This window comes from Homarus americanus, unplaced genomic scaffold, assembly GCF_018991925.1.
Source record: "Homarus americanus isolate GMGI-L3 unplaced genomic scaffold, GMGI_Hamer_2.0 scaffold367, whole genome shotgun sequence".
Lineage (NCBI taxonomy): Eukaryota > Metazoa > Arthropoda > Malacostraca > Decapoda > Nephropidae > Homarus > Homarus americanus.
In genome coordinates this window covers 18579813-18604852 of record NW_024743709.1, presented here as the reverse complement: position 1 = coordinate 18604852, position 25040 = coordinate 18579813, and the positions used below count along the sequence as shown (strand labels likewise).

At 44.8% G+C, this 25040-nt stretch overlaps 2 protein-coding genes across 2 annotated transcripts in view; both read left to right on the top strand.

Annotated features, from left to right (window-relative positions):
* The first annotated feature begins 851 nt into the window (after nt 1-851).
* LOC121877303 lies at nt 852-1651 on the top strand. The gene is made up of 2 exons (XM_042382981.1): nt 852-1079; nt 1235-1651. Exons 1-2 carry the CDS (start codon nt 852-854, stop codon nt 1649-1651), a joined length of 645 nt encoding a protein of 214 aa, XP_042238915.1.
* Nucleotides 1652-6903: 5252 nt separating this feature from the next.
* LOC121877302 overlaps nt 6904-25040 on the top strand; it is a 31503-nt gene continuing 13366 nt past the window's right edge. Inside the window, exons 1-3 of the mRNA XM_042382979.1 lie at nt 6904-6930; nt 8961-9026; nt 23450-24701. Of these exons, the coding sequence (XP_042238913.1) occupies nt 6904-6930; nt 8961-9026; nt 23450-24701 (1345 nt within the window). The remainder of the gene's footprint in view (nt 6931-8960; nt 9027-23449; nt 24702-25040) is intronic.

The window sequence follows — 25040 nt, the reverse complement described above, 5'->3', positions numbered from 1 at the left end:
AGTATGGAGGAGGTGCATGAAGATAGGGACCAAAGGAGTGGGGAGACCCGGCCACGCCTGAGTGGCTGGTGGAATAAAAGACATTGCGGGAGGTCTAACTGGGGAGGCGCCCTGACAGGTGGACAGTACCCGCCAGGTGCTCTCAGTGCGCTGCCACCGTGTGAGCTGGTAGTCATGCAGAGAGATTATTCACGTATTTTAAGTGAACTTTATATGGTTACGATGAACCAGGCGGAAACATACACGTCAGAGAGGTTAAAAGGGACGGGTTTATAATAAAGAGACCAGGTCAGTGGGAAGGGTTAGGGGGAGGTAAAGGGGAAGGTGTGCGTTAATTAAAGTGCACGGTCACCTCCGTGCACTGCACCACCTAGCAGCCTTGTGTACCACCACTGGCGACCATTATTTGCTCTGATGTTAATGGCGCTATAAATTTAAGAGTTGTATAAGCAGTCTGATGGTATAGTTAGTTATGGGGGTTTGTGAAACAGTGCGTTGTTGTGAGGGTGTACGCTGCTGGGGAACAACACGCCTCCTGCAGCAGTGAAAGAAAGGAGTGGTGGCCAGGCCGCCATCCTCGTTATAGTTATTTAACAGGTCTTCATTTATCACAGTCGTAATGTTACAGTATCATCAGTATATGTCTGTAACTCAACATGAGACAATTTATAGTGATCATATGAGGTCAGGTCATGAGCCTCCACCACACTAGAGCCTCAAATTAAGAGAGTATAAGTAATACATCTTAGATGGTGGGCAGAATCCTGTACACACACACACACACACACACACACACACACACCAGCTTTATAAGGTAGGCTGACGTATGACAATTGACGACACACTAAAAGATGTCACGATACTTGATGGTTGTTCATCACAGCACATTATCTGATGTATCTGTGTCACGAGTACTGCCTGTGGCTGTGTGTACCTTCTGTAGCCCAGTGTTCACCTTCACTGTGTGTACCTTCTGTAGCCCAGTGTTCACCCTCACTGTGTGTACCTTCTGTAGCCCAGTGTTCACCTTCTGTAGCCCAGTGTTCACCCTCACTGTGTGTTCTGTAGCCCAGTGTTCTGTCAGTGTTCACCCTCACTTCTGTACCAGTGTTCACCCTCACTGTGTGTACCTTCTGTAGCCCAGTGTTCACCCTCACTGTGTGTACCTTCTGTAGCTCAGTGTTCACCTCTGTGTGTACCTTCTGTAGTGTTCACCCTCAGTGTTCTGTACCAGTGTTTCACTGTGTGTACCTTCTGTAGCCCAGTGTTCACCTTCACTGTGTGTACCTTCTGTAGCCCAGTGTTCACCTTCACTGTGTGTACCTTCTGTAGCCCAGTGTTCACCCTCACTGTGTGTACCTTCTGTAGCCCAGTGTTCACCTTCACTGTGTGTACCTTCTGTAGCCCAGTGTTCACCTTCACTGTGTGTACCTTCTGTAGCCCAGTGTTCACCTTCACTGTGTGTACCTTCTGTAGCCCAGTGTTCACCTTCACTGTGTGTACCTTCTGTAGCCCAGTGTTCACCTTCACTGTGTGTACCTTCTGTAGCCCAGTGTTCACCTTCACTGTGTGTACCTTCTGTAGTGTTCACCCTCACTGTGTGTACCTCTGTAGCCCAGTGTTCACCCTCCTCACTGTGTACCTTCTGTAGCCCAGTGTTCACCCTCACTGTGTGTACCTTCTGTAGCCCAGTGTTCACCCTCACTGTGTGTACCTTCTGTAGCCCAGTGTTCACCCTCACTGTGTGTACCTTCTGTAGCCCAGTGTTCACCTTCACTCCTCTATCTCTATTTTCTTAACCTTCCAAATATTTAGTCCGGGTTATATACAAGATATGCTATAAAGAAATGTATGAACATCTCTTGAACAGCAGTATGAGCCTGGCCATGATACCCGGTGTTGGTTCTTAACTAATCGACAGTGTACTGAACATTCCACCACTGAGGGCATCATCTTTATTTACTTTTCATTAATCTCACTGCTACATCACTCAGGGTTGAGTTTACTTACTGTGTCGTGTCACTCACTAGGTAGCTATAAATGTTTCCACTTGGGTCGGAGATCACGCCTTGTGTTTATTTTGTGTGGCAGTTAGCGAGCAGTAAGTACAGCCTCACTAGACGCTCCCAGTACGTTAGGTTCTGGTGTAAATAATCATTGTTGTACTGTCGTGCTTAATAGGAAGGAAAATACTGCTTTAGTGTTATGAAATATTAATAATATAATATAGGTGAATTATTCTTTAGAAAAATGTTAGGAGTGGGGACCGTGGTCGCCAGCCTTCTCATACGAGGATGGCACCATGGTTAATTGATATTCATATATTGTTTAAGACACCACTCTTAAATGAACACACCATAATAAGTCAGTAGCGCACGACCAAAGCCACAGGCTGCAGCATCTTATTATGATCGTGTTCTAGTACTCGTAGATAAGCCAGAGGTATTTAAGCACCGTCGATCATATCCCAGTGATACAATCATTAGCTAGGAGCGCTGTACTAGTGTTCAGACATGAAGCCTGTCATGGTTGTACACGAGGGCAGCGCTGCCAGCCGCTGATTGTATCTCTGGTAGTCACCCAGGCGTATGATAGACGGGAGCTAAACACTCCCAGCTGACCAGTCGGGACTAATGCGTTATGGAGATCGCTACTACACCTGTACCTGTACTATTGTGCCAGGGTAAAGGGTTTTGAATTGGAATACTCTGAGATGTAAGAACAGAATACTTCTACGTTAGATAATGTTATCCCAGTGTTGGCGGGAGGTTCAGACGGTGTTGGTAGGGGGTTCAGGAGGTGGTGTTGTGGTATTAGGGAGAATTAGAGATGTGTGGAGAGTCAATAAAGACAGGTTACGCCCCACACAAACACACACAGTCATGGTGATGTTCCTGGCCAGGGTCACCACACACACAGTCATGGCGGTGCTTCTGGCCAGGGTCACCACACGCATACCTCACAACAGCTCGCATCACCATTAACACTGGTCGTAAATCCTCATTAAATTGCCCGGTACTCGTGTCAGGGGTCGAGTTGTCTTTGTGTCTGCCCCAGGTCTGGAAGCTCCTCCGATAGCTTTAGTATGTTTATCTTCAAATGAAATAAGTTTGGGGTGTCTAATCTTCATATGATCCGATATTTTTGCTCCTGCACACTTACCATATATTGCGTCCTGTGTCCAGAAGAGTGTTCACAGTTAGGTGGAGAAGAAACAGGTGAGGCAGGGTCGGTAAGGCTCATGGGTGGAGGGCCCTCTTTCGCCTTGGGAACTGTCAGCTGTGTGGCAAAAGCACTTCACAAGGTCTTTGTCTCCCCGCACTTCCTAGTTAAGCTGTTGCTTGTTTATGATAGTATTATGTTGATCGTCACAATGTGATACATTTTGTTACCCGTCGGTGTTGTTGTACGATGACATGTCTAGTTTTTAATGTGCTGTGTATTTATTTAAGAACAGGAATTGTATCGTTTATACCTGGGCCAAAATGCGTCGAGGATGGTGACGTGTCGATTATCAATGTTTACGTCTTAACTGTTGATCGCATTATAGTGTTACCTTCAATCTTTAAGGTATAAGTCCCGGGGTCTGACCAGCAAGACATGTGTTATATTATTTGGCATCGCTTACCGGCTTAAGTTACAAGTCACTCGGTGTGTAAAAAATATCTAATTTCGAGAACTAAACTTTGTAGTGACTTGCTGTTCATCCTTTCATTCCTCACGAAGGAATAGTTTCCGCTTATCGAACACTTTTTGGTCTCGCCTCTAAACCTTAATATTCGATTTGTAGCTGATGTTCCTCGACACTTAGGGTTTGGGTCAAGATCTGTCGACTGATGACCAAGAACTCACAGATCGCCCCGCTGGCTGTGAGCAATTGTTTTAACGGTGACGGGGATCACTATTTTGGCTTTGTTAGTAGGTTAGGTTAGGCTAGGTTAAGTTAAGTGAGGTGGTTTTCTGCTGTGAGATTTTTATTCTTCCTAGATTCGTTTTAACACTTGTAAGTTAGATTCCGTCTCCCAGTGAAGGCTCCTGGAGGCGGGGATCCTGAAGCAGTTGTTAAGCGCAGTATTAGGTTCTGTTTCTTTTAGTTGGTAATCATACATATATTGTTTTTGTGATATTGTATGAGGTTAATATTTTTGTTGTTTATTTCACCAGAATTGTGTTTATTTATATTTTGTAAACGATTGTTTCACATGTTAATTGTATCCTTCATGAAGCCAATAATTAAATATAAGTACCCTATAGTTTTACTTGTTGGATAATAATGTTGTAATTTAGTGTGTTCAGCAGGGAGGCAAGGCATAATTAGCAGTTTACAGCTTGTCATTATCAGACACCCCTGTGTAGTGTCCAGTATATTTTATATTTAATGAAGTTGAAATAATTTATAGATAAGCGGCAGATAATTATTCGTATTAAACACTAAGAGTGAATTAAGCAGTCGAGAATTATTTATTGATAGAAATTTTAGTTTGTTGCTTCACGGAGCTAATAACATTGAGGATTATATAAGTACTTATTAAGGCAGCAAGCATGACGTGTTTATCGCTTGTGTGTGTGGAGGGGGGGGGGTGTCAGTTTCACGGGGTGTTCCTTATAAATGAAGACACTGGACGTGGTAATAAGTATACCTTTGTTGAGGTGTTGGTTGCTAGGGGGATGGACCTCCCGGGATGGCATACCAACTGCTGGCGGGGTGAGGGGGTGATGGGCCTCCCCTCACTACCTGTGCCGGCGTCGAGTTGACCATCACCAGGAAATATGTACAGTTTACAACACGGAGATTTAATTATGGAGACAGCCAAAGAGTAAGGTATTCGGTAACATGCCCTCGGTGTGGAGACTGTTGTATTAAGTGCTGGGGTTAAGGTGCCTGGCTGGCCAACACGAGAGTACCGCTGTCTACTTCCAGCTGTGTGTGTCCTGCCGTTAATTAATAGCTTGTAGTGATGAGATGAATGACCACGTTGTCCGTCACTCTAGGACGTTCAGAAATAAAGTACAGCATAGTTCTCTCCCCCTGGCTCTGGTCCTCGCCTGGCAGAGGTTCATTATGTTGTCCCTCTGTGTCGGCTGTGTAGTATGGTTGTAACTTCGTCGTATTGTTGTTTTATCTTTCATCACAATTCAACGTTTATATGTCATTGCTTTTTACACAGATGATTAGTTTTCGGAGATACGCTTGATTTTTTTCTTGGTTAGCCTCGTTATGTTGTGATTAATACCGGGTAGGCTGTCATTATTGTTGGCACGATGGTGAGTCAAGTGACTATTACGTCGCGTCCCCGGGTAGGCTGTCATTATTGTTGGCACGATGGTGAGTCAAGTGACTATTACGTCGCGTCCCCGTCCACGTTGTCGCACTGGCAGCTGTGGTGTCACCTGTTAGGTTACAAAGATAATTTAGTTTTAAATAGACCTGGAGATAAGAGTTGAGATAGAAGATTGGATGAAGCTTAACACTTGATGGAGATGTAAGAAGAAGGTTCAGGTATCTCACCAACCTGTCCCTGCGGTAACTGGTCCCTCTTCCTGCTGCCTGGACGGTTCAGAAATGTGTGCGGCTATCGGCCTACACTGGTGGACACAGGAAGATATTTATGAGGCCTATTGTACAGTCGAGGACAAAAGTTCGCTCCCCGTGGTTAAACTGAGTCACAGGTAGGAGTCTCCGAACTGACTTACCTGACTATTTCATCTCATTTGGGGTCGATGCCGTTTCATTTTGGGCGGGAGCGAACTTTTGACCTCGACTGTACCCGGTCTTATGGGTCAGGGGAGAGAGGGGTGTTCAGACCAGGACAGGGATCTACTGGATACACCTGAAGTAAAAAGGTCTCACTTTAAGGTGGAAGCTCGAGGTGTTCTGGAGGGTTCCGGAAGTTGTCCTTAAGTCTTCGTAGGAATCAACCATAAAAATGGACTAAAACAGGAAGCTAGAAGGGCAAAATTTTCATTGAAGTTGAAAATTGGTTTATACTCTCGACACGTAAACTTGAGGGGTAGTAACTGTCGGGCTCTACCTTCACGTGTTGTTTGTGTGTCTTGGTGTAAGTAAATGAAATTGTCCGTATTTAAGGTATTTTAAGCCCAGTGATTAAAAATAACTTGAATGAAAGCTTTGTTGGTGTGTTATGTGGTCAGGAGGCGAGTTGGTTGTAGTCCAAGCTTTAGATTTAAATATTGTAATAACGATATTAAACTACAATATACGAATAGTAATATGAGGATTATATACAATAACGATATGCAAGAGACAAATATATATTTTATATAGTAATAGGATAATGTTTTATCAACTAATTTACCATCACATCTCCTGTTCTGTGTCTCGTTACAAGAAATATTGTCATTGTGTGAATCGAAATCTCGTAGTAACATCAAAACCCCCACCCTCCCCCACCACTTATCTTGAGTGTCGGGAAAAAAGTACCAGGGGAAAAAAGTGGCTTAATTCCTCTCTTTATTCTAGCCAAAATTGTGACTTTTTTCCTGAGACTTTATTTCCATTCACTTGTATCGCACCTTCAAGATGGAATCACATTCTAATGCAATATATTTCATCTTTGTGTGATGGTTGAGGTAGTGAAGATACAGGGTGTTAGAGTCCTTGGTGTGAGGGTGAAGCGTAGTGCAGGGGATCACTGTCCACGCTGCACCGGGGACACTCACTAATAGGTCCTGTATTTATACCCACTGATGCCCGGCCCCTCTCCAGTCGTTGCCAGACCTCAGCTTCCTCTTCTTTTTCCATCTTCTCCTTATCTTTTAATAAAATACTCGTTATTATTTCATTTACAAACACCATTAATATTTTTTAAGAGTATTTGTTCGTTTTATTTTGTCTTATTCGTGTTGGTGAAGAGTTTGTGTGTCTCTTGAGGTTGTGACTCCATGTGTGGCGGCCGTGACTTACACCAGGTACGTGTGTCACTGTATGTGTACCTGTCCAGGGGGTGTTGTTGTGTCTCCCTCACGTGTGTCACTCACTGATGTGTGGTTGGGGGGGGGGGGTAGGGTAGAAGAGTGTCTGGGGAGATATTCACAGCTTCATTTTACACACTGTTAGTTGGTACAGCATCTTCACTCTTCATCTCCCTCACCCCATCTCCCCATGCCTCCACTACCTCCCTAGTGACGCACCAACTTTCTCCTCCAGCCTTCTTAACTCATCAATATTTAGCCACATCAGATAAGTCTTTTGAATACCAAGCCTGACTGACTAACTGACTCACTCACTCACCCACTTAAGAGAACTTTTTGTCATGCCCTCGGAGACCATCTCGTCATGTCACAGCTTATGACCAACTCTCAGTTACTTATCTCTGACTGTCTCTAATTAATATGTTTTCCCTGTCTACCAGTCATTTCCTACTATGATGCACAGTAACCAAGCAGATGTTGGTCCATCACCGATAGTTTACACATTTTCTTAACGACCAAGTGAAGAATTGTATGTGTAAATAGATAAGATGATTGAATGAAATGCTTAATTCTTTTCTGTTTGAATGATGTTTGATTAGGTATTTCAAAGGTTATGAATGTTTGTGATGGAGGGCGTGGTGTCGTAACGTGGGCGAAGGCGTGGTAGTGTGGTGTGTGAGGGAGGGCGTGGTGTCGTAACGTGGGCGAAGGCGTGGTAGTGTGGTGTGTGAGGGAGGGCGGGGTGTCGTAACGTGGGCGAAGGTGTGGTAGTGTGAGGGAGGGCGTGGTGTCGTAACGTGGGCGAAGGCGTGGTATTGTGGTGCGTGGGAGGGAAGGAGGACGTGGTGTTAATGACGTAAGGCAGGGCGAGATGTTACCCAATACAGGTATATTATCTCAGCTGTGCCACACCACCAGCACCACCACCCAGCACCCCACACCTAACACCCACCCAGCACCACCAGCACCACACCTAACACCCACCAGCACCACCAGCACCACCACCCAGCACCACCACCCAGCACCACCAGCACCACACCTAACACCCACCCAGCACCACCAGCACCACACCTAACACCCATCCCAACACATCTCCTCATTCATCGACTCACACCTTAAATATTTACCAAGATAAATGCATTAAATGTTGAAAATATAAAAGTTACAAAAACAAAACTAGCGTGTGACAATAAACTAGGGAACGTCGCTATGTAAGGTCCTTCAAGGTAGTTCGACTGTTATCACCTCATAAATAACGTGTAATTACTGTTATCCGGCCCACCTACCAACACCCTCCTTGCTTTTTCTCCTCCTTGGCACTTTTTACACTGTCGCTAATGACTCTCTAACACGCCACGGTGAACTGCCTGCTGAGCTCTATCTCCTTGGTTGAGTGTTTCCCTCCCTCCCTCTTCATCTTCTCACCTCAGTCCTCCTCCCGTATGCCATCAGGTTTTGGCACACACACACACACACACCTCTCTCTCTCTCTCTCTCTCTCTCTCTCTCTCCTCCTCTTCTCTCTCTCTCTCTCTCTCTCTCTCTCTCTCTCTCTCTCTCTCTCTCTCTCTCTCTCTCTCTCTCTCTCTCTCTCTCTCTCTCTCTCTCTCTCTCTCTCTCTCTCTCTCTCTCTCTCTCTCTCTCTCTCTCATATACATAATAATTCACACAGACAAAGTATAAAATAAATAATGGGAAGAACTCGCAATAATAATTAACAAACAGTAATGAGAGAGAGTTGTGGCCCTCTCCAACTTTTACTTGCGTCAGTATGCAAATTGGGCCATTTATCACTGTCTGCATGATGCTCGTCCCTAAGTGTTTGACATTGTTTACCAGGTGTTTCCTTGTGATTTATTGTTTGCTTTTTAACAGGTATTTCCATGTTAATTTTGTTTTGTTTGTCATTGTTTACCAGGTATATCCTCGTTAATTATTGTTTGCTTTTTTAACAGGTGTTTCCATGTTACTTTTGTTGTATTTAACAGGTATATCCTCGTTAATTAATATTTTGTCTTTCTTTGCAGGTGAGTCTTGGCAGTAGTGTGTTTTGTGTATACAGCGACAACGCAGCTGCTTGGCAACATGTGACAGTAGGTGGATACGTAAACAATGTGGAGAGAGAGAGAGAGAGAGAGAGAGAGAGAGAGAGAGAGAGAGAGATTAGAATATGTTTCCTGTACTCCCATGGTGCAGTACGGAAGCGATTATAACTAGGTAAACACTGTAACAATCACTTTTTTTTTAACACTATTGGTGACACTTATGTAAAGAGACAAACATTTAGTAAAACGTTTATGGGACACCTGGGTTATAGTTGTATCAGATATGGCTAACGTGTGACTTAATACGACGCATTCTCTGGTATGTTACTGTGGTACGGGGTAGGTAGAGTCTATCCTGCATCTATCGCACTAACAACAATGATGATAATGATACCACTACTACTAATAACAACAATGATGATAATGATACCACTACTACTAATAACAACAATGATGATAATGATACCACTACTACTAATAATAATGTTAGTGTTGATGATGATGATGATAAAACTTAGTATGTGTGTTTCCAGCATTGCTCGTGTAAGAAGAATAGGTCAAAGTGTTCGGGACAGCCTCTAAATCTGCTACATTTTCTAGGGGGATTAAAATGTGGTCGTTCAAGGCCATGACCCCGCGTGCGTTGGGTCTTACTTCGAGTGTAGTGTGAGAGTTGATAACGTAATAGTCTTTTATAAGTGAGAGTAACACACTGGTGGTACTGTTGCCTCCCTCCCTCCCTCCCTCCAATACATGATGGACACCGTTGTCAGAGAGGCCGTGGTGGGGTAGGGAGAAGGAGGAAGGTTAATCTATTCGTGCAAATTGCCTTGTGTGTTAACTACTTTACCCTGTCATGGAATCTTCAGTATTAATGTCATCCACAAACTTGGGACTTACCGACACATATATTAATGGGTCGGAAGGCTACGAAAAATGTTAATAACATATAATTATTTAAATGAAGGTCAACCATTTTTTATTTTCCAGGTAGTCCTTCGCAGTTAGGGATGAATGTGATATAATGTAGCGTATCTAACCGGGCAGAATATGTGATAACAAGGAGGAGGACGTAATGGCGGCATCTTATAATCTGCGTGAAATAGGGAATGTTTTCACGGTATAATCACCAGGGAGAGCGGGGGGAGGGGAGGGGAGGCGGCATCACTCAATGAGAGAGGAGCTGGTCAGGAGGCGGCCAGCAGAGAGGCGTTAGGTCACGTTGTAATCTAAGGGCCAAGCGCGCCTAGCTCCTCCTGTGTACCCTCCCTCTCACCTCACCTCACCTTCCTCCCTCACTACAAGGTTGTTACTTACGACACATACTCTCTCCCATCCTCCTCTTTTCCCCCTCTCCATTCTTTCCCCTCTTCCCCCTCTCCTATCGCCCCCCCTCCTTCTCCTCCCTCTCTACCTCCCCCTCTCTCTCTCTCTCCTTCTTCCCCCTGCCTCCTCCTCCTCTCCCTTCTTCCCCCTGCCTCCTCCTCCTCCTCTCCTTCTTCCCCCTCCTCCTCTTCCTCTCCCTTCTTCCCTTTCTCTTCCCTTTCTCACTTCTTCCCCTCCGCCCTAAGAAATACAACCAAAAATCCGATGGAGTAGCGTAATCGTGTGTGTGTGTGTGTGTGTGTGTGTGTGTGTGTGTGTGTGTGTGATCAGTAGTGCCACAGGTTCTCGCTGTTTTGGCTGGGGGGTGGGTGGGTGCCATAAGGCCACAGGTAACATCATTGATCTTGCCTTAAACGTATCACCTCTCTTGTGGCGCCCCTACACTAACCATGTCAAGAGTGTGCTATCGTTGTCCTGGGTGTGTTGATATTGATACAGTTTATTTAGCCAGAAAAACACAGATACAGAGTGGATAATAATAACAATATTAACATGGCTGAGCCAGTTGAGAGTCTGAGCTCTCTTGAAAGCATCTGATTATATACTGTACATTTATCTCAAGGAGGTGTTATGTAACATTTAGTATCATCTGGAATAGTACACTTAACATGGTGGTAGTAAGAACATATCAGTATATAAATATTATAAGGAGGGAAGCAATACAACATGGGTTGTATAAGGTGGAACAAGAGGAAGGAGCTGTCAGTATCATGTCTAGTCGGCAACTATGATTATTGCAGTGGTATTTTCTATCTGTCTACATAACAATTATGATAACGGTTTTGGTGGTACAATAAAAGCAGGAATATAAAGTAGGTATTACAAAAATATTATTATTTGGACAATAGATATTTTTTAAGAGATGATTTAAAGGAAGGGAGCGTAGTCTTTGCTGGGATGGGTGGGGGTAAGTTGTTCCACACCTTCACACCTTGATATTTTATGGGGGTCTGGGACTGAGGTCTTAGTAGCTCTGGGTTTCTAAAGTTGTATCTCTGATTATTCCGGAACTGGGGATAATTATAGTCAATCAAGTGCTTGACAGATTTGTAAACAAATAGGGCAAAGCAGTAGATGTTAATTTCCTCGAATTTTAACATTTTCAGTTTAGCAAACTGTTCGTCAGTGTGATATATTTTTTTTTCAAGTAGGTCATTTTCTGCACAACCCTCTTCTGTGCAGTAATCAGAAGTTGTGTTTTTGAAGCGCCAGAGGCCCCCCCCCATAGTGTGTGACATGGTATCAGGTGTTGGTAAACAAGATCATGATAGATTTCTTTCATTGCTGCAAGAGTGAGTGACTGACGAGTGTGATACAGGATACCGCACTGTTTATTGACTTTGCTGTGAATGGCTTGTGTGTGGTTTCTCAAGCTAAGTTTCTCATCAACAATAACTCCGAGGAAATTAGTATTTTTTTCACGCTTGATGAGTGTATTACCAAGGTACAGGGGGTTCAAATCTGGGGGTAGGTTTTCCTTCTGTGAAATATTGTGTTGTGGGTTTTTTCGAGGTTTAAGGTCAGTTTATTACATATTACCCAGGTCCTGACTTTAGTCAATTCATTGTTCATCGTTCTCATCAAGGAATGGAGATCTGAATTGAGTTGCTGGCATCGAGATTACTACCGTTTGCAAATAAGTTGTATTTTATGAATGTGCTGGCGTGGACTATGTCGTTTAGGTACAATAAGAACAGTGCAGGACCAAGAATGGAGCCTTGAGGGATGCCATGCAAAATTGGTGAGAAGGCAGTTTGATGATTCTTATAGGAGACATACTGCTTCGTGTTAGATATGAGGTAAACCAATTTTGGGATAAGCCCTTAACGCCGTAATGTTCAAGCTCTGAAAGAAGGTTGTTATGGTCGACAATATCAAAGGCTTTAGAGAGGTGCAGGAATATACCGACTGTGAACTGACTTTCATCAAAGGAGTTTAAGATGTCATTAGTAAGGGATAGCAGAGCACTCTCAGTTGACCTTCTAGCTCTAAATTCAAACTGAGAGTCTGTAAGGATGTTATTGACACTGTAGAAGGCATTTAGTCTACTACATGCTAGCTTCTCCAGTATCTTACTGGGCAAGTTTCTTTACGCCATTTGCCTCTGTCTCCCCAGCAGTAATTGGGAACCTGGATGTTAATTGATTTGCGGATCATGTTCCGGGGTAATGGTTAGTCAGCGCAGTTGGCAAGTTGTCCGGTCTTCTCGGGCTATTCCTTGACACTGGGTCATGCAACTCGTTAACTCAGGATGTGGTTGTTGTGTTGGCGACAGCTTCTACACCTTAAACAAATTCACGCCTAGGTGGCCCTAGGGCCGGCCATCCTCATTACACAAGGGCAACCATTATTATTAGTGTCCTGGGTGTGTTGGTGTTGTCCTGGGTGTGTTAGTGTTGTCCTGTGTGTGTTAGTGTTGTCCTGGGTGTGTTAGTGTTGTCCTGGGTGTGTTAGTGTTGTCCTGGGTGTGTTAGTGTTGTCCTGGGTGTGTTAGTGTTGTCCTGAGTGTGTTAGTGTTGTCCCGAGTGTGTTAGTGTTGTCCCGGGTGTGTTAGTGTTGTTCTGGTTGTTCTGGGTGTGTTAGTGTTGTCCTGAGTGTGTTAGTGTTGTCCGGTGTGTTAGTGTTGTCCCGAGTGTGTTAGTGTTGTCCCGGTGTGTTAGTGTTGTTCTGGTTGTTCTGGGTGTGTTAGTGTTGTCCTGAGTGTGTTAGTGTTGTCCTGGTGTGTGTTAGTGTTGTCCTGTGTGTGTTAGTGTTGTCCTGGGTGTGTTAGTGTTGTCCTGGGTGTGTTTGTCCTGGGTGTGTTGGTGTTGTCCTGGGTGTGTTAGTGTTGTCCTGTGTGTGTTAGTGTTGTCCTGGGTGTGTTAGTGTTGTCCTGGGTGTGTTAGTGTTGTCCTGGGTGTGTTAGTGTTGTCCTGGGTGTGTTAGTGTTGTCCTGTGTGTTAGTGTTGTGTGTGTTGGTGTTGTCCTGGGTGTGTTAGTGTTGTCCTGTGTGTGTTAGTGTTGTCCTGGGTGTGTTAGTGTTGTCCTGGGTGTGTTAGTGTTGTCCTGGGTGTGTTAGTGTTGTCCTGGGTGTGTTAGTGTTGTCCTGAGTGTGTTAGTGTTGTCCCGAGTGTGTTAGTGTTCTCCTGAGTGTAATTATATTGTCTTTGTTACCCTTAAGATGTCCTGGGTGTGGCGAGGTTATTCTATATATTACACAGAATGTCTTTAGTCTTCAAGTTGTCTTTGAAATGATTATATAAATTATTTACTTGAATATACTGTATGTCATATAGGCATACTGGGTGTAGTCATCCTAACAATAAGGTGTAGTCATCCTAGCAACCAGGTATAGTCATCCTACCAACCAGGTGTAGTCACCCTAGTAACCAGGTATAAATTCCTATATATTTTCGACCTCCTCCCGACACCCGCCGAACCAATCGATGAAATGGCAGCGTTTCTGGTTTGATTTACACTAAAATACATGAATACTTTTTTTTAATCTTGTATGATCGTCATCTCGTGTTTGTTTAAGGAAATTTGTTCTGTCACTTGGAAAAAGGACAGGAGTGGCCCAATTAATATTCAGTTTACTAGGGAACTCTTTATTTATTATTATTATTAATCTGTTGTAGGTGCGACAACCTGGCTGACTCTGATTTTCTTGAATGGTGATTTGTGTTGTTGCATCTGTGAATGTAAACAGCATTTCCTCTGTCAGGTTGTGGTAGGCCTAGCAGCTAGTGTTTACACCACAAAGACACAGAGGGTAAACAGATGCTATTGTAGATTCTTCTGTGTTTACGCTGTTGGGGAGGATCACCAGTTTGGCAGAAGCATCTTGTGCATTAGGTTAGGTAAGGCAGTTTGTAGAGGAATACTGTACCTGTGATATTGGCTGGTTGAAGCACAGAACCATTAATTAATTCCCCGAAGGTTGAGGCGAAGAGGGTATGTGGGCGGCCAGGTATTAAATATTCAATCGTCGGCATCTGAGAGTGAGTTGGCACTGTCTTACCTGGTGATGACGTCATAGTGCCACCCCCTGTGCCAGCGGTATCTGGGCGCGTGATGCTGCCGCCTGCTGGTAGTAGGGTCATATCCCACCTTGCTGGCGGTGTGTGTGTGTGTGTGTGTGTGTGTGTGTGTGTGTGTGTGTGTGTGTGTGTGTGTGTGTGTGTGTGTGTGTGTGTGTGTGTGTGTGTGTGTGTGTGTGTGTGCGCGTGTGTGTGTGTGTGTGCGCATCAGTTTTTTTTTAGTTTTTCCATCTTTGAAAAACAAATTCCTCCCACAAAGTCTTCAATCTACCAATACCCTGACGAGTACACGAGTGTTCCTCGGCGTACCTAAGGTCGTCATCCCTAAGGTTATGAGAGAAATCAGTTGGTATATGACAAACACTACTACTGCTACTACTACCACCACCACCTGCACTAATTATTATTATTACTCCTCCTCATCCTCCTCCTCTTCCTCCTTCTCCTCTCAATCCTCTTCTTCCCCCTTCTTCACCAATAGTTCTCTAGAGATTATGTCAAGAAAAAAATACAAGTTGGCTGGTTGAGTATATTAGGCTAAATTTAACTCTCCCAGTCTTGTCCCCCGTCACGTTTACCTCACCACCATTCCTATTGTGGTTCTTATCAGTGTAATCCACCACACGGAGGGACAGCACATCACAGTTTTCAACACACTCTTTCAAGGAACAGCACATCACAGCACAGTCTCCAACACACTCTCTCAAGGGTCAGCATATCACAGTCTCCAACACACTCTCTCAAGGAACACCTCACCACTGTCTCCAACACACTCTCTCAAGGAACACCTCACCACTGTCTCCAACACACTCTCAAGGAACACCTCACCACTGTCTCCAACACACACTCTCAAGGAACACCTCACCACTGTCTCCAACACACTCCCTCAAGGAACACCTCACCACTGTCTCCAACACACACTCTCAAGGAACACCTCACCACTGTCTCCAACACACTCTCTCAAGGAACACCTCACCACTGTCTCCAACACACTCTCTCAAGGAACACCTCACCACTGTCTCCAACACACTCCGCTACCATTATCATCACCATCACTTCAGTACCACTGTACCCTCCTCCTACCATGAATGCACCACCATCAGTTACCCTTATCACCATCACTAACACCATTAACTAACTATACATTATATCATCATCTTCACCATATTCACACACCACTATCATCATCATCATCTGTACTCATACTATACACTATACCCTTGTTACACTATCGCACCATCATCACCATGACAACACCATAATTACAGCTCTCAAAATCGTAACTTTCTCTCTTATGATGAAGAAAAAAAAGTCGCCTTATATTGATACCTGTTGTTAATTTTACTATAATGTTCCCTTAAGGTGTTGTTTACTTGGTCTGTTTGTATATATTATTCCCCGCTATACAGTACAGTAAGTCTATAGGATAGCCCGTGTCTCTGCCTGTCTGTGTTCAGCAACTTAGGCTACCTGCTACCCCAGTGAAATTTATTGAGCAGCTTGGCATCATGTATGGCTAGGGGAGTGTTGGATAATGAGCACCTTGTAACTTATTTTATGGGAGTGATGACCCATATGATCGTCTTCCCGACTTAGAAAGTTTGTCAGAGACGCACATCACCTCCATGGATAGTGTAGGCTTCCTCCTCGTAGTAAAAACAAGTATAGTCGGGCGCCGTTCTCTTGTTTCTGAGCCTTTCATCTTGGGGTATTTGAGAGAGAGAGAGAGAGAGAGAGAGAGAGAGAGAGAGAGAGAGAGAGAGAGACCTTGGTGTAGTACGCCCTGATGTCTTCTTTTGTTTTATAGAAGTAAGCGCTCAATTGATTTTTTTAAGGGGTTGGAACAGAAGGGGGTCATCGTATACTGTCGATATGTCAACATTGAATTCAGTCGATTTGATGTTGTTTTGATATACTGCGCAGTGTGAGGTGTTGTGTTTTCTGGAGGTGAAATGCGGGGAAATTTCTCTCTAGATTAAATTAGTCTGAGGCAGGGAAGCCTCTGTGCGTGCGCCTCGTGATCTGTGTCTTGGGGACCTTCTGCAGGACACTTGTCAAACCCATTCTCCTGGATGGGGAGGAGGTAGGATCATTAGCTGGGTTTGAAGGGGGGTGGTCAGTGTATTTACTAGTGAATGATGGCGTCTTCCCTTAGTCATGTTACTGTTCTGTCTTACACTAGCTGTTGAAGGCTGTTAAGCTATTACCTGGTCACTTACATAACGTTCCTGTGTCTTTATTTCATACGCGGAACAGTCTTGGACGAGGTCGGTGTAAGACCATCATGGCCAAAGGTTGATGCTTCGTCAGTCGGGTACAGGCTGACGGATGTAGTAGCACAGCAGGCGAACGTTCCTGGCACACACGGCACACACGAGTAGAGGCTTCATCCCGGGGACTACTGAATCATTTTTAGGCGACTCGAGGCAACTGTCATAGCCAAAAACGACCCTTTTATTGAATTTATCACCATCTTCACTACAGTCGTCGCCTCCTTCCATCTGCCATCATCACTCTTCTCATTACCATCACTCCGATAGCACACCATTACCTTACATCTCTACACCATCATTACTACACCATCACTCTCCATCCACCATCATCACAACCATTGCACACCATCACCTTCCATTTACATTTTACACCATCATCATTGTACTCACCATCATCATCTTGTGTTATATCTCGACTTTTACCACCAATGTTATCATCACTAAATACCACTCTACACTTCAACATCACCATTCACCATACTGAAAAATTATTTTCAGGAACATAACTGTCATTATTATTCATCATCACAGGTGTCCATGCAGGTAACAGTGTCACTATCATCAATAGTCACTATTTCCCCCACAGTGGCGTCTGTTAACAGCTTCGTGTTAATCACTACCAGCTGTGTCACGAACACCACCTGGCTGGCTCGCCACCTGACACCTGTAATCACTTAATTTGGCTCATGAGCCTTTTGCTGCCTGGCTAGCCACCTGCCCGGCTCTCCACCTGGCTCAGTGCATGACCCACCACCTACCTAACTGCCGATCCTGGCAACTGGTTCACAACTACAACTTGTCTCAACGCCAGGCCAGACATGCACCATCTCGCTCTCCGCTTGGCCCTCGACCAAGTTTGCCATCTGGCTCACAATAGTAGATTATAGTACACCATCTGCCTAACAGCTGGCTCGCTGGTTGGGTTACTGCTTGGGGTATCCCCTGGCTCTTAACTTGGCGTACTTAGCGAAGGTGCTACGTGACCCACACCTGTCAGCTACACGACCACCAGTACAGCTGTGCCTTGCCATTCAGCTCACCACCTGCCTCACCACGCGGCCCATAGCTTAGCCCACCACCTGTATCACCACGCGGCCCATAGCTTGGCTCACCACCTGCCTCACCATGCGGCTCATAACTTGGCTCACCGCCTGCCTCACCACGCACCCCATAGCTTGGCTCACCGCCTGCCTCACCACGCGGCTCATAACTTGGCTCACCGCCTGCCTCACCACTTGGCCCATAGCTTGGCTCACCATGCGGCCCATAGCTTGGGTCACAACCTGCCTCACCACGCGGCCCATAGCTTGGCTCACCACCTGCCTCGCCACGCGGCTCATAACTTGGCTCACCGCCTGCCTCACCACGCGGCTCCTAACTTGGCTCACCGCCTGCCTCACCACGCGGCCCATAGCTTGGTCGACCACCTGCTTCACCACTCACCTTACTACCTAATATACCACCTGACTCAACACTCACCGCTCCCTGCCTAATACGTCACCTGGTTCACCACCTAATGCGCCAAGTAACAAGGTTTCATTCCCTGACCTAATAAAAGTCACACCCATAAGACCAAGGGCGTCCGTCCGACCCGACATAAGAACATAAGAACATAAGAATGGAGGAAACTGCAGCGGGCCTATTGGCCCATACTGGGCAGTCCCGTTTACACCCAACCCCTATTGCTCATATAAGCATCCAACCTATGTTTGAAGTTATTCAGCGTATTCGAGTTAATGATGATATTTGGTAACTTGTTCCATTCATCCACTACTCTGTTTCCAAACCAGTGTTTACCTATTTCACGCCTAAATCTAAATTTGTCTAATTTAAAACCATTGTTACGAGTTCACTACTTGCGATCAGACGTACAGTACGTTTGTCCGTGCGTCTGTGTGGTATTTTTTGACCGGAAGTTAACTAGCCCAACGTATTTCACGCGATAATTAAACACCCTACCTGGGAGGGGGGCGGGGTTAGCGTTTTCTTTGGTTATAGTAGGTTTGATTTAGGGTAGGTTAGGTTTGGTAAGCGGTAAGTTAAATTAGGTTAGGTTAACGTTAGGTTGGTAAGTTTTGAGAAGTTCTGGTTTTAATATATATATATATATATATATATATATATATATATATATATATATATATATATATATATATATATATATATATATATATATGCAAGTAAATCACTGTAGGTGCAAGTGATCTAGGTATATGCTGATAACCACAAGGAAAGAAGAAACACGAAGTTCCCAAGCGCTGTGGTTATGTATATATATATATATATATATATATATATATATATATATATATATATATATATATATATATATATATATATATATATATATATATATATGGAAATGTGTTGATTAATGTGGGAGATAAATTCTTGGGTAGTGAGGCTGATGTCACCCAAATACGGGTGTAGATTGCTTCATGCCGGGGGGGGGTCGGGTCTTGGTAGCTCTCATGTTGCCTGTTGTTTTGGTAGCGCGGTAGGTCAAGGTGGATCGTGTGGTGGTGCCTATGTCCCAGGTGGTGCGTCAGGTTGTGGTGATGATGATGTGTCAGATGGTGGTGGTGATGTCAGATGGTGGTGAGGGTGTGTCAGATGGTGTGTGGCGAGGATGTGCCCGGTGGTGGTGGAGGGTGGAGGGTTGGGCGTGGTGAGGATGGATAGTTTGGTGTGGGCGTGGTTTGGGTGAAGGACTGGGTGTGGCGTTTGGTCAGTAAGGCTTGGTAAGGATGGAAGGTTGTATGTGGGCGTGGTAAGGATGAAAATCTAGATGCGGGTGTGGTGAGGATGTTAAGGGTGGATACGAGAGGCTTCGTGGGTATAGCGGGTGAGTCTGCATTAGCCTTCCCCCCCTAATGCAGACTTGGCAGGGGACGACGTCACCCTCAACCTAACCCTCACCCTTCGTATCATCAACATGGTAATATAGCCAGCGGGGACGGTGGCCGTACTCACAACCGTAATATTCAGGGATTTGATGCGAGGTGTTACGGTTACCTGTGCGTGTGGACGAATTTGCGGGGCAGGTGACGTGAATTTACGGTTAGGGTATTTTGGAGAGGGTCGTTACGTCACACTGGAGGCGGGGAGATGTTGCTCTGCTGTGATCTCCCCGCTATATACCTGCTTCTCATCCAGTATACCCGCTACCCGCCTTTCTCTTAACATACCCACTACCCATACCCACACCCCACATGGTTATCCAGAGTCACGGTGAACGCAAATGATCACAAATTATCATCAGTTGTAAAGTATTGTAACTTATGGACACAGACAAGAACCAAATTTACCACATCAGGTAGAAACATGTTGCTCGAGGTTGCTTATGCTTGCTCGTTACACTTACTGCTGTGCTATATTTGTTTATAAATCAGTTAATCACTTGATTGAGAATAATTATATCCAGTTCCGGACAAACCAGAGGTACACCTTAAGATACCCAGACCTACTAAGACCCCCCCCGCACAGTCGCTGTCTCGGTCCCACACAGCCATAAAATATTTGGCCGTCACGACATGATCCTGACTGTGTCTCCCTCTGTTTCACCCGACACATCTCATGTATCGCTTCCATCCACTTAACACATTACTCTATATCAACTATACTCTCCTGTAAAACTGTTTATGTGTTTATAATATAAATGTACGAAACCTAATAAAATAAATAAAGTGATAAACGTGGTAACATTCTAAAATGTATTTAACAACACCATGTTACATGTAGTAATCCAGATGATACTAAATATTATGTAATAATTCCTTGAGGTAAATGTACAGTAGAGCATCCGGTGAGCATCGGCAAAATTTTCATATCCGCATCAAGAAAATGTGAATGTTGCGGATTTGTAGAGCTTGGGATTTCTATAATATTTATGCAATATATTTTACACACACACACACACCTACACACACCTCTACCTGGATAACAACACCCTTGGCTCTCAAGGCTACTGGGGGCAGATTTCAACATCAATAATCTATTTATGTCTTCCCGTTGTAGAGTATAAACTGAACTAGAATTCAGAATAACACCACAAATAAAATTATACATTTAACTTCAACGGATATATATATATATATATATATATATATATATATATATATATATATATATATATATATATATATATATATATATATATATATATATATATATATATATATATATATATATATATATATACACACACACACACGGTAAGGCAGTGTTATCATCTTTTAAGTGCAGTTTTTAATAGCGTAAGAAAGTGTTTGATGTACACTTGTACAGGGTATAAAGTTATATTATTTTTAGCTTGATAACCTTTTTTAAGTGAATTTCGGTGTAACATTAACACCCGTATTCTTCCTGTCATTGCCAAATGCAAGCTGCTGGAGTCATCTCATCTTACTAACGCTGGTACTAATTAGGAAAGCACATTTAAGACAATATATTAACTTTTTTAGCAGTTTTATAAGTGAGTTTTTGTCTGGAAAATATACGCTGGCGATATTCTTACCCAGAAATATTAAAATGGATAGGGGCAAATTTCGCTGGGAGAAAATCGTCACCAAACTTTATGCGTCATATATTAATGAAGTAAGTATAAATATACTTAATGCAGCTTTTTAGCATTTTTTTAAGTGAGTTTCTGTCTGGGAGCCAAATAAGAAGTCTCTACCTTCCATATAACGGAATTAAATAAGTTTTCTCAGAGATTGAAGTCATCTGCACCCTCTTCAATGTAACCTACTTCGCAACAAAATAATGTTTTTAACTTAATTTATTTTAATGCGTGTCCAAATCTTCTTTAATTGAACCTTGTTGCTACTCGCAACCATGCTTGCTTCCTTAAAGCAACAAGCTTTCCACAAGTATTTTTATTTTGTAAAATCTTTTCCTTCCCAATCAAATGGACTAATAAATCACGTTCTCTCTGCGATATAGGACTTGCCCTTGATGATTGGGAGGAAAAAATGTCCTTGATGAGAGCGCAGTCCTCTTAATTATAGCGCCAACGAAGGTAAACAAACACACACGACCCATAATGCATTAGCGAGGTGGACAGTATTACCAGACCTGCCCTACTTGGTCCCACACGAAGGGGAAGAGGTTCGAGCAATTAAAAATACCGTGTGAAAGAAGACTCTTCGTCAGAGAGGGAAGATGTTTAATAATACGGGCGTAACTGCTACGATACCAGATGAACTACAGTATACGGTACAGTCAATGAATCTGTCACTGTGTGGGTCTTCTCGGGTCTAGTTGTGTAGTCTGTTGCTTAATTTAAGTAGGACGATGGACTTATCAGAACCAGTACAGTAAGCTGATGTAACAGTGGGATCATAGGAAGATTAGACACCCTATCTTATTAAACCTGAAGATTAACTATAACCTATTAACCTAACGCTATCTTAGCGAGGTTAGGTTAGGTTAGGTTAGCGTTAAGGTAGTTAATCTTCGGGTGAAAGGAATTGGAGTGTCTAATCTTCAGGTGACCGTAATAATATAATGGCAGGAAGAGTGTAGTGTACCCACGAGCCGCTGTTCCCTCCATCAGTGTTTGTGTGCCAAGATTTTCGTGGTTACATCATCATCTTTAACTTTTTAGCTCTAGTGTGGGTATTGTGAGGCGTGAGCACCTTCACCAGGTACACACCTCAGAGACGCCTCCTTCATGCCTGCCACCTGATGTACTTGAGTTTAGTTTTCGGATCACCTGAAGATTAAACCCCCCAGCTTATTTCAATTATTAGTTAAACACCCTAACCGTACCTGGGGGATTAGGTTAGGTTATGATAGGTTAGCGTTGGGTGGTTAATCTCAGGTGAAATAAGTTGGGGGCTAATCTTCATGTGGTCCCAATTTCTTTTATCGTTTTAATTTAATGTTTGTTGTATTCAAGTGATGACCGTCACTCGTCTACAACACCTAAAGCTGTAATTCTTTCACCCGTGAGAGTGAGTGAGTGAGTGTAGCAGCGTCTAAACGTAAACTAAATAACGGATCAACAAATGAAGGAGAGTAGTACATCAGTTTACCTTGAGATGACGAGAGAGGCGCATGGTTTGGGTGGATTGATAGAACTGTGGCTCTCAAGGTTATTGAAGATATTGTCCAAGACGTGGGATGTTGTCTTGTTTACGGAGTTGGTTGAACGTGGAAGCGGTGGTGTGTATGGGGTGGGGGGCGTACTTATAGAGGGAGATAATACGGTGGCGAGGAGGTGATGGTGTGTATGATGACACTCCAGGTGTCAAGGTTGGCGCCAAGCGTGTTAGTGGCTCACTGACACCCTGATGAAGACGATACTGCACCCGCCTCGTGTGTTTGTTTCTTAGCTGCAGGTAATAGTTTAATACGTTCAGAGCCAATCATGACCCACACCCGTCTGCCAGTGTTGATATATGTTGGTGTATGGTAGGTGGGGGAGGTAAGGCAGTGGTGTTGGCTCGGTGAGGGAGGGTGATGGGGAGAAGAGCTGGCAGAGGCCGCATCCGTTGGTAAAGCCGGGTCCCAGCCTCCACCTCCGCCAGTCTCTCACGCGCCTGCATGACGCCCCTCACACGCTACCTCACACTCCCTCCGACACGCCCCCTCTTCTCAGGATCACGCCCGACTCTGCTGGCCCGTCACCAGCATTGTACCGCACCACGTCTCAGGGAGTTCACCAGCCTTCTTAGTTACTTGTGTTAGTGATAATGGTGACCAGTGTGTCCAGTATGGTTAATGGGACTTAGTAACTTACAGGTTTCGAGTGTGATTGTCTATTGACACTGAGAGGATGTGTTTATAGTGTGAAGTGGACAGTATGGCAACTCCAGTGTCCGAGGACTTAGAGGTCAGTGGACAAGAGGGCAGGAGAGGCTCTGGAGACGCGTTACTCGCCGCCTTCGAGTCTCTTCTGCAGGAGACAGACAGTGCTGCCCGGGAGTCCTCACCAACAACCAAATGGTCGTCTGAAGAGCTGCTGGCGTCATGCGAGGCACTACTGGATGATGTCCGTGAAGCCCTCATGATACAGGAGCTGACCTTGCCTGCTGGTGATCACCCTCCAGGACACGCTCACTCCTCAACCTGTGTTTATGTCTCTCCCTCACAAGTCCCATCAGAGTCTTCAAGGATACCGTCATTATTACCATCTTTACCATCAACATTACACTCATTGCCAGCAGTAGTGCCAACTAAAAAACCCTCAGTAACAACATCTCCACCTGGGTGCTCAGGAAGAAGTGAGCAGCGTGACCCAGGTGTGATCACTAGAGCATCAGCAGCAGCGGGCCAGTGTTTCCCCCGGGCTGGCAGCTCGCGGGACCCCATCATCCTGGGAGGGTGTAGCGGGTGTGTGTGCTCGCCCTCACAGTGCCACGCCTACCCCACATCGCCACCACTACCCTACGACACCCAACATTCCTCCCCACCGCACACACCTGCTTGGGACTCACCGCAACTTATGTCGTCTCTCATACACGCAGAACGTTCGCCACCGATGGCTCGGAAATCCTTGTCGCACCGGCTGTGTGAAGCACCACCTGCCTCTCATCCCCAGCTGATGCTGACTCTACCGCAGCACCACTCATCAGCCTTAGTCATATCCCCACCTCAGTCACTCTTTCAACAAGAAATGTCACTTGAAGATTCACCACCGCCAGTAAAATCACCACTAGAACAGCCAGCACTGGTAGTAGAACCACCACTAGAGCCAACCTTACCATTGGTAGGGACACCTCCCTTACTGCAGTCCCAAGTGATGTTAAAATCATGTTCATCCGTGAAGTTCACTTGTCCGGAAAAAAGTGCAGTAGGTGTGTCAGTTACATTAGAAGACCCAGCACGAGTGGATGAGTCATCTACCCCAGAAGTCTTGGGTGTGAATGGCTGGGTTGACAAGGTGGAGCGAGCGTGGCAGTCTTTGACAGTGCCCGACCCTGCGTCCTCACCTCTGCCACACCAGCTGATGCAGCTACCGGGAGAGGAACAGCTAATGGAGAAACACCACTGCTCGCCTCACCGTAAACGCGAGATGGGTCACTTGTACCAGCAACATGGTAAAGATAGCGGTGTTACTAGTGTCATACGAGACTGTATATTCCCCGGAGACACTCTATCCCAATTGGCTTTAACTACCACCAGCATCACCACTACCACGATCGCCACTACCCCTCTCACCCACGCTACCCGGGGAGGTTTAAGTCCCTCCCTCGTCCACAGTCAGCGTCGTACTGTCTCCTATTCCCCCGCCCACAGGGCGGTTCCTTCTTCGCCTATCACTACCTCCTCTAATGCATGTGAAGAGAAGACGCCAACTCTTCCCACCGCCACACACAGTTGCTCCGACATTTATGTTAGCATTTCATGTCCTCCTTGTGCTACATATGTTCCCGGAT

What these genes read in the sequence shown, in the direction of transcription:
- LOC121877303 (XM_042382981.1), top strand. Translation starts at nt 852, where the DNA reads ATGTCACGATACTTGATGGTTGTTCATCACAGCACATTATCTGATGTA. An exon ending in GTTCTGTAGCCCAGTGTTCT is followed by an intron (nt 1,080 to 1,234) that starts GTCAGTGTTCAC and finishes GTTCTGTACCAG; the next exon opens with TGTTTCACTGTGTGTACCTT.